The sequence below is a fragment of the Spermophilus citellus genome, assembly GCF_964194105.1.
Source record: "Spermophilus citellus genome assembly, chromosome: 6".
Lineage (NCBI taxonomy): Eukaryota > Metazoa > Chordata > Mammalia > Rodentia > Sciuridae > Spermophilus > Spermophilus citellus.
Window position 1 is genome coordinate 72,943,170 of NC_138187.1, and position 17,284 is coordinate 72,960,453.

Consider the following 17,284-nt stretch of genomic DNA (forward strand, 5'->3'; position numbering starts at 1 on the left):
CACATTATCATGTGCTTTAAGAATCCATGACCAATATATAGTACATGAAAAATACAGAGTAGAATATGCAATAGTAGAATGAAACAGACATTATTATTACTGTGTGTATATATGTGACTACATGACCAATATGATTCTGCAACCTGTACACTCAGAAAAATGAGAAATCATATCCCATCTGATTCAAATGTATGATATGTCAAGGTCATTGAACTGTCATGTGTAACTAATTAAAACAAATAAAAAATTTAATTAAAAAAAGAATATGAAAAAGTTTGAAATTCTTCAATGTTATACATCAATATTTGAAGACATTATTGTATAAGGAGCTACAGTCTCTTAGGATGTTAAAATTATCCCAATGAAGAGTGAAGAAAGAGGAAATGGGGGGGGAGTCCTAGGGAGCAAGTATTTTAAATAACTTTTTGGAATACCAGTGGCCTTATTTATTGTTTCTCTGTGAAGAAAGAGACTGTTGCCCCACAAGTCCTTTACCATTGAGTCTCCTTTTTGTCTTCCTGTCTTTGAATAAGGAGGCATATGGGTTGACACAGAAAGCCTATTATGACTCCCAGTGACCCAATGTCTGGGCCCAGGGTCAAAGCTACCCTTTGCCCCAGATGGTTAAGTCAAATACTTCAGAAAACCTGCCCTTGCCCCATAGTTACTGTGTCCCTGTAGCTACTAAGGGAATATTTGTTCTTAAATAACATTGTCTTCTGAGGACACCATCTAATTAACCAATTTTTTTGTTTTGTTTGTTTTCATACAAATGTGACATTTTCTAGGGCTTATGCTAATTCATTTCTTTCCTTCCCAAAAGGAACCTAAGCCAAATTTGGATCTTAATCTGGATGGGATCAGCTCTTTGGACACTTGAGCTCCTTGTTAATGAACTCCAGCAGACCATCACGTGCACAGGAGGTGGGAGCTTGCAGAGAGGTGGAATGTGAGGGTCCTCCAGACCCTGCATTTCAATAGATCCCCAGGTGATTTGGAAGCATTTAAGAGATGAAGCACACTGCTGCTTTAGGTTTCTCCATAAGCTTCCAGTCTGGGGGTTTTCAGGGAGTAGAGAAGCCTTTGGCAAATTCTTGCATTTTACCACTTGCTATTGGCAACAGCTGGAAGAGCCCTTTCTGGCAAAGATGCTTGTGTCTTATGGAAATATACCAAAAAGACTTCAAAAATAGAATTTTGTACTAATTCTCCAAAACATGACATATCTATTAATGATTTTGATTTGGTGATGCTGCTCATCAAACCCTACATATAAGATGCATATTGAAATGGGCTAAATAATGACAAGTTACTATGAGCAATAAAACCTAGGAAAATTTAAGTTTTTTAGGAGTGACATTTAAATTTGGTGCTTAATTGGAAAACTAAAAGGAAAGCTCTGATCAATGATCATTGAAGCAACATAAAATTACTGTGCTATTTTAATTTTAAACAAGCAGCCATTTTTACTTTTTCCTTACTATAAAAAGTATATAAAGCTATGATTAGACCAGACTCTTACCTTTATGTCTTGTGGGTTGATATCAGGACTTGTTTGACACCGAAGAGGTCCCAGAGTTTGAATATGAAAAATATAAAGGAGAAACTCATCCTGCGCAGAGAATGGCCAGCCCACCTCCAGAATGGTGTCACTGATGGTACTTGGTCCAATATTGTGCAGCTGTAAGCAAGTGACAGATTATGGAATGGTACAGTTCAAGGTGGGAATATGAAATCCAAAACCGTCAACCTGTACCTATGTGCTATTGGTTGTAAGTCATCATGATAATAACTCTAGCAAATAAGAAAAAGAAGAAAAAAGTCCATATGGGAATCAGGAACTCTGAAAGCGTGATGTGATAATGTTTAGAAAAAACTCTTTGGTCTGGTCTGTGAAGCTCTGAAAGTGGATTTCTTCACTGAAGATCATACAGATTGAACATCTTTTACCCAAAATGCTTGGGGCCAGAAGTGTTTGGGATTTTGGAATGTTGCATTTATATAATGGGATATCTTGGGGATGAGACTGAACTCTAGACACAAAATTCATTGATAATTCATATTCACTTGAAACCTAAAGGTAATCTTTCATTGTGACCCATCACATGAGGTCAAGTATGATATTCTCTACTTGTGATATCATGTCAGGTCTCAAAAAGTTTAGGATTTTGGAATACATTTTTGATTTTCAGAATAGGCATGCCCAACCTATATTTGCCCAACCTATATTAACCATGCCTGATAATTGCAATGGTTACCTTGAATTTGTATTATTAGCACTAGAAATGTGATTATAATTAAATGCTTTCAAAACTTACTGATTTTTTCTTTATATTTGAAATCTGCCTTTTGTTCCCTGACTACTTGTCAATTGCAACCATATGTGATGCGCTCTCTTTTACTCTCTGGAAAATGGTTATCCATCAAGGGCAAAAGCCAGCCCGTGTTCACTACAGTTCATTTTGCACATTTCAAAGCTGAGCTACTTTTGTTTTAATCAGCAAATCCCATGGAAAAAAGGCCACATTGAGTAAAGAGATGGATGTTGTTAACACACAAATCCCATATTCACAGTACACAAAATAGCTTGCCAAAAACACTAAGCATATTTAGATTTATCATGGACTTAGAAATTCACTTCAAAGTTAACAAGGATCTTCCCCTCAGCCCCACAGTTCTGATAATTATCATGCTCTATGAAACAAGAAAATTTTTTTTTTTGCTTATTTAGGTGGCCTATTTAGCTGACATTATCAAAGAAGTATGGCATTCATTGGTACCGTATATTATGAGACATGAGATTAGCATGTAAGAAACATTTGATGATTGCTTTTGGCACTGCTGGTAATTACCCTAAACTTTTATGATCTCTTTATGCTAAGATCAGAAACAGCACTTCCCTGGGAATGATTGAGTCTGAGTGTTTTTTGCAAACTATAAAGTTTCAACTTTCTTGAGCAGAAACAGGCACACACAAATTTAATAAATTATTTGACAGCTTTTCATTTTTTTGGTGAGGTTCTTGATCTGAATGCCACTGGGACGGGGTTATCCCTTCACTATCAGATGAGCTTAGGGCCACACTTTGATCCAGCTCTGGACAGGGCTTGCAAACCTGAGCTGCAGTTTGGGCAGATAATAGAGGTTTCCAGGCTAATCCTACTCAGGACTTGAGGCTTTTCCCCCACTTATGGAAACAGCTCTTCAGTTTGGAAATGGCTTTATAGTTGCCCTGAGAGAATGCTATTCGTGACCCTGTAGCTTGAGATGAAAGTCAAAGCTAGAATCATTGAATTGATGGCATAAGTTACATAGGAAAAGAGCATAAGGCATTACCACTCTCGAGAAGGTACCTCAATCAGAAAACACCTTAGAACGTCATTTCATCAAAATTCAGTTTCTATTCCCTTGAAAAGGAATAACCATTCTCCACTAATAGCATTAACTTTATTAACAAACCAAACCAAAAAGCTGAACAGTGAATAAACTAACCCTTTACTATGTGTTGGTTTCTAATTGTAAAAAAAAAAAAAAAAAAAAAAAAAAATTAAATAGCTCCATGTCAATAAATCTTTACCTTGTTCACAATGTAAGACTTAAAATGGGAAAAGAATATCAGGTTCTTTTCATATTTTGCTTATTTGCTTCTGGAAAATATTTTACTAATCAACAGATTATTTAAGACTTCAAAATAAGTTGTTAATTTCTAATCAGGTTATTTGAATGAAAAATAAATTTATTTTTAGATGTCTGCGACACACCCATCTCATGTATTATATCTCATGTACATTTTTTTTAGTACAAGAAAAATTAATAAAGTTTTCTATCTGGCACCTTCTAATTGGCGACCTTCAATGGGTGGGTTTTAAGGTTATCTGAAATGAAAAAGAGTCTAGGGAGTTAGACATTTTTATGTATAGGCTATTCAAATATTAAAAAGAGAGCAAACAAAGAGCAATTAAATAAAGAAAAACAGTAACAAGATAAAATGTTTCTTACCATGTAATGGCTCTCATCACCAAGGAGAAGTGACCATGTTTGTGAGTGCCCAGAACATCTCCCACCACCCACTGAAATGTGATAGCATAAAAGCATGAATCTAAATAGTATATAAAGCTCAAAACTTGGATTGGTATCTTTTAAAATGCTGTATGTTTGTTAATAAAGAACATAAAAATAAAACCCTAATACAACTTCACTATCAGATGAGCTTAGGGCCACACTTTAGAAAACAGCTAATAGAAAATTGTTACCTAGCTGGGTACAGTGGCATATGCATGTAATCCCAGAAACTCAGGAGGCTGACATAGGAGGATCTAAATTTGAGGCCCTCAGCAACTTATTGAGATCCTGTCTCAAAAAAACAAATCTCTGGGAATGAAGCTCAATGATAAAGCATCCTTGGGTTCAATTCCCAGTGCAAAGGGGGAAAAAAAGAAACCTACCTCATAAATATGCTCCACCAATGGTCCAACTTCATCTTCTTTGTGGGGCTCCATTTCCGGTTCCCAGTTATGAATGGGCAGAATGATCTGCGGAGGGTGGGATACTCTGAAATATGGAGTGCTGTGTTAATTGCTACTGATGGCCCAGGTGAGGAATGTTTCACTAGTGTACACTGCACTGTCATCAGACAAAGCAGGTGGCTTTCAATTTATTTCAAAAGATATTTGTCAACAAGGAAAAACACTGGAAGTGAAGTTCAACAAAATGACTGAAGGAATTAGTGGAGGATTTGAAACATTTGTTCCTATTCAGAGATCAACTATTTTATAGCACCTCATCCTTGGACACCAGGAGGCATAGCAGAGAGCATTCTTGAGAGGAGTAATTGAACATTATGCATCCATCTGTCCATTTACCTGTCTATCCATCCATCCATCCATCCATCCAACCAACCATCCATCCATCCATCCATCCATCCATCCATCCATCCATCCATCCTGTGTGTGTATGTTTCTGTGTCTAAAGATTATATAATCCTTGCTTTAAGTCATATTGCAAAGTGAGATACTCTCTCTCTCTCTCTCTCTCTCTCTCTCTCTCTGTGTGTGTGTGTGTGTGTGTGTGTGTGTGTAAATTTCTAGAATCCTCTGTGATAGATGTCCAGTTGTAAAGAAATACTGTTTCTGGTTTAAGACTTCAGAATAGAAAGCAGTCATTGTATATTCCTTTTTCCTAGATATTTTTTTTCAGTTTCCTATGAATGCAATCAGACCTCTCACCAGACCAGGTTTAGAGCCAGAACAAAATGAAGCATTATTGAGTTCTAGAGTAGAGAATGCAAGGGTGAGTCCCAAATGCCATTTTAGGGATATCCAATAATTACTACAGTCTCTAGGAAATTTAAAGGTTACTGGTTTTTCTCCTCCTTGGGGGTAATCTCTTCCCAAGGTAGAAAGTACAACTTATTGTGTTAAATTATGACCCAAAGCAAGTAACTTAAAGTCAGTATGTCTGTTTTGCTTCATCTTGAAAATTATGATAAACTGTTTGGGTTGTATACCACAGACAATTGGAAAACATCTCCAATGCCTGTGGTCAAAGTTAATTTGGGTGCATTGTTTTCTAGAGGTGGGAGAAGGGCATTTCAAAATGGGCAACCCACAAAATGTTATTAGATCGTAAATTTATAGTCCCTTTGCATGTCCTTAATGTGTAACTGTTAAGTAAGAAGTGTAGGGCTCAGCTATGCTGTGCTGACACCTCAAAAATCACTTATTCAAATTGGCTTGTCATCATGCCCTGTTCTTGTCATTATGCTGTGTTCTCTTTTCCTGCTTGATTTAATTAAATCATGTTATGCTCAAACCTGGGGATATAGTGGGGAGAAGAGCACAGGACATGGTGTGTTGCTTTCATTAGATAGAATCTTGGAGATCATGAGTTCCATTCCCAAAGGCCTTGCCAGCTTTCCTACCCAAATCTTTACTTTATTCTCAGCTTGGCAATAGAGAGGAGAGTCCATGCTCAACATTCATTATTGTGCATCTCTGGGAATTTTTTTTTTCATAGAGAACAAACATAGACCTGAATACATTTTCTCTGAAATTTTGGCTCTTATGGTTTTTAATCTTATAGGACTGGTTATAAATTCTCCAGGATTACAAAATCAAATTTTTAGACCTCAACGGGTACTATGGAGACAATGTGATCAAAACTTTTCATTTTATACACAAAAGGAAAACTGGTGCACAGAGAATAATGGGTGAGCTGCAGGTGAGGACTACAGCTTACCTACTCATGTGGACTTTAGGGGCCACTAAGTTGCAATGATATTTAGTAAACACAACTTTAACTTCCTGTCAGGGCTCTGTAACAAAACTTAAGTAGAAATATATGAATAAATATAATTTATCGTGGAGCACAGAAAAATAAAGATTAAAAAGGGTCATAACAGTATGGTTTATTTATTTATCCATTGAAGACTGATTAAAAGCTGGGGAAACCATGGAAAAGAATGGGTCCCAAGTAAATCTGTGGAACACTATTGTTTCAACATGAAGCTTTTTATAAAGAAGGAAGCAAATCATCAAGAAAAAATACAATATTCTAATTTTCTTGGAATGAGCAGCCTGTGCAGTAATCTAACTACATCTATTGAATATTCCTTCCTTCTAAAATAGAGGCTAGAGCATTATCCTTGGAGATCCTCAGTTAGTAAAAAGATTGGTGTACTGTTAATTGTAGCATTGGATATCAGAAGGGAATTGGAAGCAAGGAATAGTTTTTTTTTAAATTAAATTTAATTATGAGATAATGTAGATTCATGTGCAATTTATAAGAAATAATATAAAAAAAGTCTCTTATACCCACAAATCAATCTCCCCCAATGGTAACATCTTCTAAAACAAGGTGTGCTATTGTATATAATGTCACAACCAGAATATTGACATTGATTTAGTTAAGATACAGAACATTTTTTATTTCCACAAAGAAAGCCTTTCATAGCTACACTTATTTCCCTGTGTCCCCATCCTCCCTTTCTCTCTTGACATCCACTAATCTGTTCCACATTTCTACAATTCTGTCATTTCAAGAATGTTATGTAAATGAAAACATACAGTAGACAGCCTTTTGGGATTGGATTTTTCCACTTTGTATAATTCTGAGTCCCATTCAAGTTGTCCATCTATCAATAATTCATAATATTCTATATATGGATGTATCACCGTTCATTTATCATTCACCTGTTGAAGGAAATTTGGGTTGTTTGCAGTTTGGGGTTAATTCAATAAATTGCTATAAGCATTTTTGGTATGTGTTTTATATTAACCTAATTTTCCTGAAATGAAACTTTTCTGGAATAAAGGAACTAGGTTTTTGACAGGTTAAAGTATGTATGCTGTCCAGAAGTTCAAGTCTGAGGGTCTGGTAGTATTTTGTGAACCCTGTTTTGAAATCCTATTACTTTCAAATAGCAAAGACATTCATTTATTGTCTGAACAATGCTGTGGACAGTATCCTATATAGACCTTGGTTAGATCATGATCCTTCCTAATACAAACCCATCCTATTCTGATTATTTCACAAATCCTGAAATTTATCTTTTCATAAGCTCAATATATGTTTTGATGTCTCTAGTGGCCAAATTTACTTCTCACAGAGCTATGCTAAATTGATCCTTTGTCCCAACAAATGGCATATAAATTGGGCCAAAGACAATGTTGGTGTTATCTAGCTACGAAACGAATGAAGTGGTTATCTACAATTTTCAGCTTCAACAAAAATCCATTTTGGTTTATTTTTTAAACTGTAAGAGCAACAGTAAATTAAGGAAAAAATACTATAGAAGATAGCATGTGATAAAATATGTTCAGATGAATACTATTGGACAAAAGAAAATAAAATTTTTCTTAAGATTGAACATGGAAGGTGTGTAGCATAGCAACTGTTCATTCCTTGAAGAAATAAACACTGGAACAAATATTTTTGCTGCATATTCAGAGGAAAGAGTTTTACTATATAAAAAGGTTCAAAAGAACTTCAATACTGTCTTAGAGAACAGACTTTGGACATTAATGTAACAATTAAAATAACTGTACCCATGTGAGAAACCTAACTTTAATAAACTGTTTGGATTACTGGCACAATTGAATAGAAATTTTCTTCTTTTATTTTTACTGTAAGTGATGGCAGAAATGCATCTCATAAAATAAATATATGAAAATAAAGACAGTTCCATTAAGCTTTGGATTGAGTTATGACTTATTAAATAAAAATATTTCCCAACTTTAAATTTATTTTGGAATTGCTAAACACTTCCCACTTATTTTTGGCTAGCCAAATTAAGCTAAGCCAAGCTTAAAGAAGAAGATAGAAGTTCACATATAATAGCTGAAAATTTTGAAAAGATATAAAAATAAGATAGTGCCAGTCATGGTGGTGAACACCTGTAATCTCGGCAATTTAAGAGGCTGAGGCAGAAGCATTGCTTAGTTCAAGCTGTGGAATTTAGTGAGATCCTGTCTCCAAAAAAGGTGTAAAAGAGAGTGCTGGAACCCAAAAAATTCCACCAGAAATCTTCTAGGACTAATAAATGAATTCAGCAAAGTAGCAGGATGTAAAATCCATACCCATAAATCAAAGGCATTTCTGTACATCAGTGACAAATCCTCAGAAAAAGAAACTAGGAAAATCACCCTGTTTATAATAGCCTCAAAAAAATAAAATAAAATACTTGGGAATGAACTTAACAAAAGAGGTGAAAGACCTCTACAATGAAAACTACAGAATGCTAAAGAAATAAATTAAAGAAGAGCTTGGAAGATGGAACTATCTATCTTGTTCTTGGATAGGCAGGAATAATATTGTCAAAATGACCATACTACCAAAAGTACTATACAGATTCAATGCAATCCCAATCAAAATCCCAATGACATTGCTCATAGAAATAGAAAAAGCAATCATGAAATTCATCTGGAAAAATAAGAGACCCAGAATAGCCAAAGCAGTCCTTGGCAAGAAGAGTGAAGCTGGTGGCATCACTATTCCAGACCTTAAACTCTACTACAGAGCAACTGTAACAAAAACAGTATGGTATTGGCATCTGTAGACCAATGGTACAGAATAGAGGATACAGAGACAAACCCACATAATTACAGTTATCTCATATTAGACAAAGGCACCAAAAAACATATATTGGAGAAAAGATAGCCTCTTCAACAAATGGTGCTGGGAAAACTGGAAATCCACATGTAACAAAATGAAATTATCTATCTCTATCTCTCACCATGCACAAAACTCAACTCAAAGTGGATCAAGGACCTAGGAATTAAATCAGAGATCTTGTACCTAATGAAAGAAAAAGTAGGCCCCAAACTCCATCATGTCGGATTAGGCCCGAGCTTCCTTAATAAGACTCCTATAGTGAAAAACTTAAAACCAAGAATCAATAAATGGAATGGATTCAAACTAAAAAGCTTCTTCTCAGCAAAAGAAATAATAAGTTAGGTGAATGGACAGCCTACAGAATGGGAGCAAATTTTTACCTCAAGCACATCAGATAGAGCACTAATCTCTAGGATATATAAAGCACTCAAAACCTTAACATCAAAAAACAAAACAAAAAAATAAATAACTCAATCAATAAATGAGCCAAGACACTTCTCAGAGCAGGATATACAATCAATCAAAAAATATTTGAAAAAATATCCAACATCTCTAGCAATTAGAGAAATGCAAATCAAAACTACTCTAAGATTTCATCTCACTCCAGTCAGAATGGCAGCTGTTAACAATACAAATAACCAAAAGTGTTGGAGAGGACATGGGGGAAAAGGCTGGTGGGACTGCAAGTTAGTGCAGCTAATCTGAAAAGCAGTATGGAGATTCCTTGGAAAACTGCAAATCAAACCACCATTTTTGACCCAGCTATCGAACTCCTCGGTATATACCCAAAGGAGTTAAAAACAGCATACCTCAGGGACACAACCACATCAATGTTTATAGCAGCACAATTCACAATGGCTAAATTGTGGAACCAACCTAGATGCCCTTCAGTGGATGAATGGATAAAGAAACTGTGGTACACAGCAGAATGTTACTCAGCAATAAAAGAGAATAAAATCATGGCATTTGCAGGTAAATGGATGGAATTGGAGAATATAATGCTAAGTGACGTTAGCCAATCCCCCCAAACCAAATGCTGAATGTTTTCTCTGATATAAGAAGGCTGATTCATGGTGGGATTGGGAGGCATAGCATGGGAGGATTAGATGAACTCTAGATAGGGCAAACAGGTAGGAGGGGAAGGGAGGAGGATGGGCGTAGAAAAGATGGTGGAACGAGACAGACATCATTACCCTAAGTATATGTATAAAGACATGAATGGGGTGAATATACTTTGTATACAACCAGAGATATGAAAATTGTGCTCTATATGTGTAATATGAATTGTAAAGCATTCTACTGTCATATATAACAAATTGAAATAAAAATTAAATAAATTAATTTTAAAAAAGAGGAGGCTGGGGATGTAGCTCAGAGGTAGAGCTCCCCTTGGTTTAATTCCAAATACCTTAAAAAGTAAATATATAATAGTAAAAAAATTGCTTATGTTTTCTTGTCTTTTAAAAACAGTGTTTTTTTCTCATCAAGAGCTAGAACTGAAACAGAAATCAACAAAAATAAAACATCTAGATTAGCTCCAAAAATCTAAATCAAACAAATATTTTCCCATAAGTCAACTCATGACTTAAAGAAGAAATCATAAAAGAAATTTAAAAATATTTTGAATTGATTTACAATGAAAATTTAATGTCAAAATTTTAGAATGCTACTGAAAGTCTTATAGGAAAATAATAGTACTGTATGGGTTGGATCTGATATGCCCCCCCCCCCCCCCAGCGCCCGCAAAAGCTCATAGATTGAAGGCTTGAGCTCCAAGGCAACAGTGTTTACATGTGAGTCTTTTGAAGATGATTGGATCATGAGGGCTCTAATCTCATCAATGGATCAATCTGTTTGGTGGATTCATAATTAATGGACAATCTTCAGCTCTTACCTCACACCAAATACAAAATTAACTTAAAATTAATCAGACTTAAATGTAAAATCTAAGATTATAAAACTTCTGGTAGAAAACACAGAGGATAAAAATATTTGTGACTTTGGAAAGGCAAAATATTTCTAAGGATACAAAGAGCACAAAATGTGAAAAAAATTAATCAATTGGATTTCATGCAAACTTTAGAAATTTTTGTTTGAACACAGCTAAGAAAATATGAAGCCATACCTTAGACTGGGAGAAAATGTTTTCAGGACATGTAATCGATGAATGATTTTCTATCTAGAATATGTAAAGAACTTCTACAACTCAGTAAGAAAAAGACAAACAATCACATAATGAACGAGGAAAAAAATTGAGACACTTTATCAAAAAAAGAGTTGAAAATAGGCATTGAAAGATTGCTTAATACAACTAATCATTAAGCAAATGAAAATAAAGCCTCAGGGAGATATACTACACATTTATTAGAGTGACTAAATATAAACAAACAAAACATGGTGGCTAGGATGAACATGACTAGAGAACTCTCATCCATTGCTAGTGAGAATGCAAAATGGAAATGACATAACCTTTCTGGAAAATGTTGGGCAATTTCTTACAAACATATACATCCTGAACAAATCAGTATATCCATTTGTGAAAACAAAATTCTCAACAGGGACCTGGCTGTGAATGCTCATAGCAGCTTTATTCTTAACAGCCCCAAAGTATAGACAACTTATATGTTCACCATATAACAAATACCTTGCAGGACATCATATAATGGAATACCTCCCAGCAAAAAAAGAAGCAGACTACCGATAGAGGTGAGAAAATGGATGCTTCTCAAATTCGTTATGCCAAGTGTACTCTGAATGAATGAGACCATTTATGTGACATTCTGGAAATGGTAGAAATACAGTGACAAAAAAATAGATCAAGATTCCCAGAGTGCAGGAGAAGGACTGACTAAAAAAGAATCTATAGGAATTACTGGGGTGATGATACTGTTCTATATTGAAAGTTTTTATGGTTTTATAGCTCTTCAAACTGGACTCTCAAAAGGCTGAATTTTAGTGTATGTAATTTATAACTAAGTAAATGTGACTTAAAAAACCCACAGACCCCATAAATTGTGAAAAGATATTTGCAGCATGTGTAATTAATAGATTAGTGTCTAAATTCTTGAATAGAAACAAATTTCTGTGCATTGACAAGAAAAAGTCAATCATTTTTAGAAGAAATATGTACATAATATTAACAAGAATTTTTCTGAATGTGAATAACTAATAACAAATGGGCCAAGGACCTGAACAGACACTTCTCAGAGAAGGATATACAATCAATCAACAAGTACATGAAAAAATGCTCACCATCTCTAGCAGTCAGAGAAATGCAAATCAAAACCACCCTAAGATACCATCTCACTCCAGTAAGATTGGCAGCCAATATGAAGTCCAACAACAACAAGTGCTGGCGAGGATGTGGAGAAAAGGGTACACTTGTACATTGCTGGTGGGACTGCAAATTGGTGCGGCCAATTTGGAAAGCAGTTTGGAGATTCCTGGGAAAGATGGGAATGGAACCACCATTTGACCCTGCTATTGCCCTTCTCGGACTATTCCCTGAAGACCTTAAAAGAGCATGCTACAGGGATACTGCCACATCGATGTTCATAGCAGCACAATTCACAATAGCTAGACTGTGGAACTAACCCAGATGCCCTTCAATAGATGAATGGATAAAAAAAATGTGGCATCTATACACAATGGAGTACTATGCAGCAATAAAAAATGACAAAATCATAGAATTTGCAGGGAAATGGATGGCACTAGAGCAGATTATGCTTTGTGAAGCTAGCCAATCCCTAAAAAACAAATACCAAATGTCTTCTTTGATATAATGAGAGCAACTATGAACAGAACAGGGAGGAAGAGCAGGAAGAAAAGATTAACATTAAACAGAGACATGAGATGGGAGGGAAAGGGAGAGAAAAGGGAAATTGCATGGAAATGAAGGGAGACCCTCATTGCTATACAAAATTACATATAAGAGGTTGTGAGGGGAATGGGAAAATAAACAAGGAGAGAAATGAATTACAGTAAATGGGGTAGAGAGAGAAGATGGGAGGGGAGGGGAGGGGGGATAGCAGGGGATAGGAAAGGTAGCAGAATACAACAGTTACTAATAGGGCATTATGTAAAATTGTGGATGTGTAACCGACGTGATTCTGCAATCTGCATTTGGGGTAAAATTGGGGGTTCATAACCCACTTCAATCTAATGTATGAAATATGATATGTCAAGAGCTTTGTAATGTTGTGAACAACCAATAAAAAAAAAAGAAAAAAAAACTGGAAAAAAAAAGATTTAGTTCACGGATTACTGAAAGCAAATGTCAATTTGAGAAAATAATTTTTATTTCTATTTTAACAATATGGAAATGAAAATATTCTTCTATTTCAAATATTTTATAAACATTTTCTCTTTGCAATTTTAAATAATAAATGAATAAAGAAACTTTTATAAAAAAAAAGAAAGAGAGAGAGAGGGAATTTTAATATTTATTTTTTTTTTTTGGTTCTCGGCGGACACAACATCTTTGTATGTGGTGCTGAGGATCGAACACGGGCCGAAAAAAAAAAAAAGAGACATGAACCTATAAAAAAATCTCAATTTCCTTTAAGGATAGGGAGCTGCATATCAAACTTTCAGTTACATGTTCTTTCTTATCCATCAATGGCTTAAAATTAAAAACTGGACCATTTTATCTAATAATGTGTAGCAATGAAAACTCTTATACACTTATGGTAGGAGTGCAACTTGACATAACTATTTTGAAAAAGAGATTGAAATTATTTAGTGAAATTAAATGGTGTAAACTCTCTGATCCTGAAATTCCAGTTTTTAACATAACGCCTGGCTGACATTTGTCCATTGTGTACTGGAAGACATGCATGAAAAAGTTTGTAAAAAAGGAGATAAGAAAAGTTCCAAATTTTCATCAAAAGTAGAATGGATGAATTAATTATGTTCTATTTTTACAATGTAAGACTGTTGTTCAGTTAAAATGAATGAACTACAAGTATGTGTACAAAATTGGGTAAAAATAAAAATACTGGTTTGAATACAAAAATCACAGAGCATACATACATAAATTTTATAGACAGGGTCCCAAAAAACTCTGACTCATAGGCAGGACAGGACAGCATGCTCATTCCTGAGCATGAGCTCTGAAGACAAGTTGCCAATGTACATATTCTGGCTATTTTCTACCTGTATAGCCTTTGAATTCTTGTACCATAATTCTTTTATTTGTACTAGGATACTACTATGTAATAAGATGTAATACATGGACTAGCACACAGAAAATGGTGATAAGTGTTGGGCAGTATTGATAATAATATTATGTTATTATTATTATCATCATCATCATCTAATCCACTGGGGGGGGTGCTCAGTGGTACCCAGACAGCTGGGCAGGGTCCCTGTGAGAGCACCATGGGACAGCCATAAGAAGGCCCATGGAGAATGGCTCTGGAAATGTAGAAATCCATTGTTATCATGGTGGAGTGTAAACCACTCAGGACCTGTGGAAAAGGAAGGGAACCAATATTCTGGAACCCCAAGGATGATTGGTCCAAAACACCAGTTGACATTTTTAACCAAGTCCTTGATTGTTCTGAAAACAGCAGAATTACCATAACAAGATCAATGGATTCCATATTTGTACAAGATAAGAACTTGGCCAGTCTACTGACCACTTTCCTCCTGTCTCTCAGTTGACTGCTTATTGGCACCTTCCTCAAAGAACAAGACCAAAGGGAAAAATACAGAACGTATATTCCATCCACCCTTGCACCTGAGAGTTAGTTATTTATTAATCTCAATGTGTGATAGAGTGAGGCTAAATTGTCACTGTGTCTAAAATAATTATTGAAAAGTGACCTTATTTTCAGGCAATCATATGGTTGTCTATTTTATCTAGCTTCTCATCAACTGGTTTTTATAGTTTGATTACTGAACTGTCAGTTTCGGGAATTCACTGATGTTTTGATATACTTAGAGTTAATTATTATACAAAGTTTACTGTATTTTTTGATAGAATGTTAGTGATGAGTAGAAAAGAATGAAAACTAGTAACAAATTGTGATCTCTAATACATTAGGAATATTTCATATAATTTTTTGGTATGTGTGTGTGTGGTGCTGGGAATTGAACCCAGAGCCTTGTGCATGTGAGGCAAGCACTCTACCCACTGAGATATATCCCCAGCCTCTCCATATAATCTTTACCAGTATTTCATCATAAGTCTTTACATACATGGAGCTATACTACCACTACTGCTACTGCATGCTATTATATTATTTTTATGTCTTGTTTATTACTTACCCTCTTATTTCTACTTGAGCTACAGCAGTGATGTTGATCTGCAAACTCACAAAATTGCTGTCTGGATTGTCCTTGTTGGAACTAAAACACAATGATACATTATTTAAATACATTTCCTCAGGTGTGTTACACACTATATGACCCTAAAAGACATTCTGGTGATCACAAGAGCAACACACATTCCTAACCTGATCATTCAGAAAACAATAATATATTCATTCTACAAAATCATAACCATTTGTACAGGGCAATGCTAATCTTTTATGACCAACAGTAAGGAAACAACTTTCCATGAGGAGACACTTTATCTGGAAATACAATACAGATCTAGAGAAGCCAACGCTTTTTAGTTTCATTGGCTAAAGCAAAAAGGCATTTAGCTGAGTTCATTTTCTGGCTTCTACCTTGGACAAATTCCTTAACATCTCTGAGCATCATGTTCACTGCCCATCAAATGGGAAATGACAACACAGTCAACTCCTGATTTTCCATGCTTATAAAGAGGGGAACTGGCATGAATAATCCAGAGCAGCACTTAATTGAAAAAGCATTTGTGTTTGGCTCTGGAATGCCTCATACCATACATTGTTTTGGCAGAAATTTTATCTTCCTCTTGGTTTATTTCTTAAGTTAATGTTAAAATAAGTGTATGTTCATGGCATACTCACTGTCTGGGAGAGGAGTGGGGAGTGAATTGGAAACATGGCTAATGGCAAGGAGAAACGAGACCCAAGGAAGTTGGGCATTTCATAAACAGGCCATTCAGAGGTGACATGGATCTTTCTGAAAAGCATCAAGAGTCTCAAGCTAGAAAGTGTGTGTTTACTATAATATTTCTTTGAACAGTGACAAAATTATTTTTAATTTTGCTGTTTTATTCCCTCAAGCAAATATAATTAGATATGAAAATTAAACTCCAAAAAAACAGGTGTGTTAAGTAATCAGTGTTGTAAGGAAAATAAAATGTACCTTCCAAGAGGCTCAGTCACTGGGCCATTTACATTTGTTGTCCCTCTGTGCTATCATTGAAGTCACTAGGCAGCTTTTAGCCACCTGGGATGTGGCCACATTGCCACTTATGGGTCATATTTATATTCTGGTCTCATTAAGAAAAGCTTCCTCTTTGTTCATCATTGAATCTCACTTGGATTTAAGGGACAAGATTTGACACCATGGTGATGGGAATGGGGTAGTTTCTGTCTAGATTTTGAAGATTTCAAAATGTGGGAGTGGAAAGAACAGGATGAAGTTCTGCTTTCAAAGGAAGAAGAGACAGAATTGTTCCCATGATGCTTTGCAAAGTCCTGATCCATTGTCTACACTGATAAGGCAATTCACCCTGCAAATACACATAACAGATATAAACAGGCAGGTGCCAGGCTCATTTCCTGCAATGGAGCATCACTGCTAACCTTGTGAAGGAGCCTACAAGAACTTTTTCAGTGAAGTTTGAACTCCAGTTTCCAGGCTATTCATTTAAGTATTATCTATTCTATCTAGCTTCTTTTCATTCCTCACCTCTCCTCCTCCTCTTCTTTCAAAGGCAGGATTCAAATTTCTAATCACCAAGAAATCATTACCAAATAATTCTATTTGTGGCAGAGTTTATGGTCCCAAATGTATTGAGTAACTCTTTAGTTTTGAAATTGAAATATCCTCGCTCCACGGATTAACCAGATTTTTTTTTTCTATTTCCAGTTCATTACTGCTTTGCAGTAGTGGAAATCAGAATTATGAAAAAAGTATCATTTAAGCTATTGCATAATAATTCCATTGAGTTTGTTGGTAATTAGTTTAGAGAACAACATATTCACTATGATACCCTGAAAATGTAAATGAAGATCAAATGTTGAAATTGTCTTTGAGATTCAGTCTAATATGAGGCTGTTAGAGGCTGTTTTAA

General features: G+C 35.3%; 1 protein-coding gene across 2 annotated transcripts in view; it reads right to left on the minus strand.

The window, feature by feature from the left end:
• The window catches only part of ITGA8 (integrin subunit alpha 8), a 173,607-nt gene that overhangs the window by 42,095 nt on the left and 114,228 nt on the right, over nt 1–17,284 (minus strand). For both annotated transcript variants that reach the window (XM_081297410.1, XM_081297409.1), the window contains exons 23-25: nt 15,382–15,462; nt 4,446–4,551; nt 1,523–1,681 (exon numbers count right to left, since the gene is read on the minus strand). In XM_081297410.1, coding sequence (XP_081153536.1) covers nt 1,523–1,681; nt 4,446–4,551; nt 15,382–15,462 — 346 coding nt within the window. The remainder of the gene's footprint in view (nt 1–1,522; nt 1,682–4,445; nt 4,552–15,381; nt 15,463–17,284) is intronic.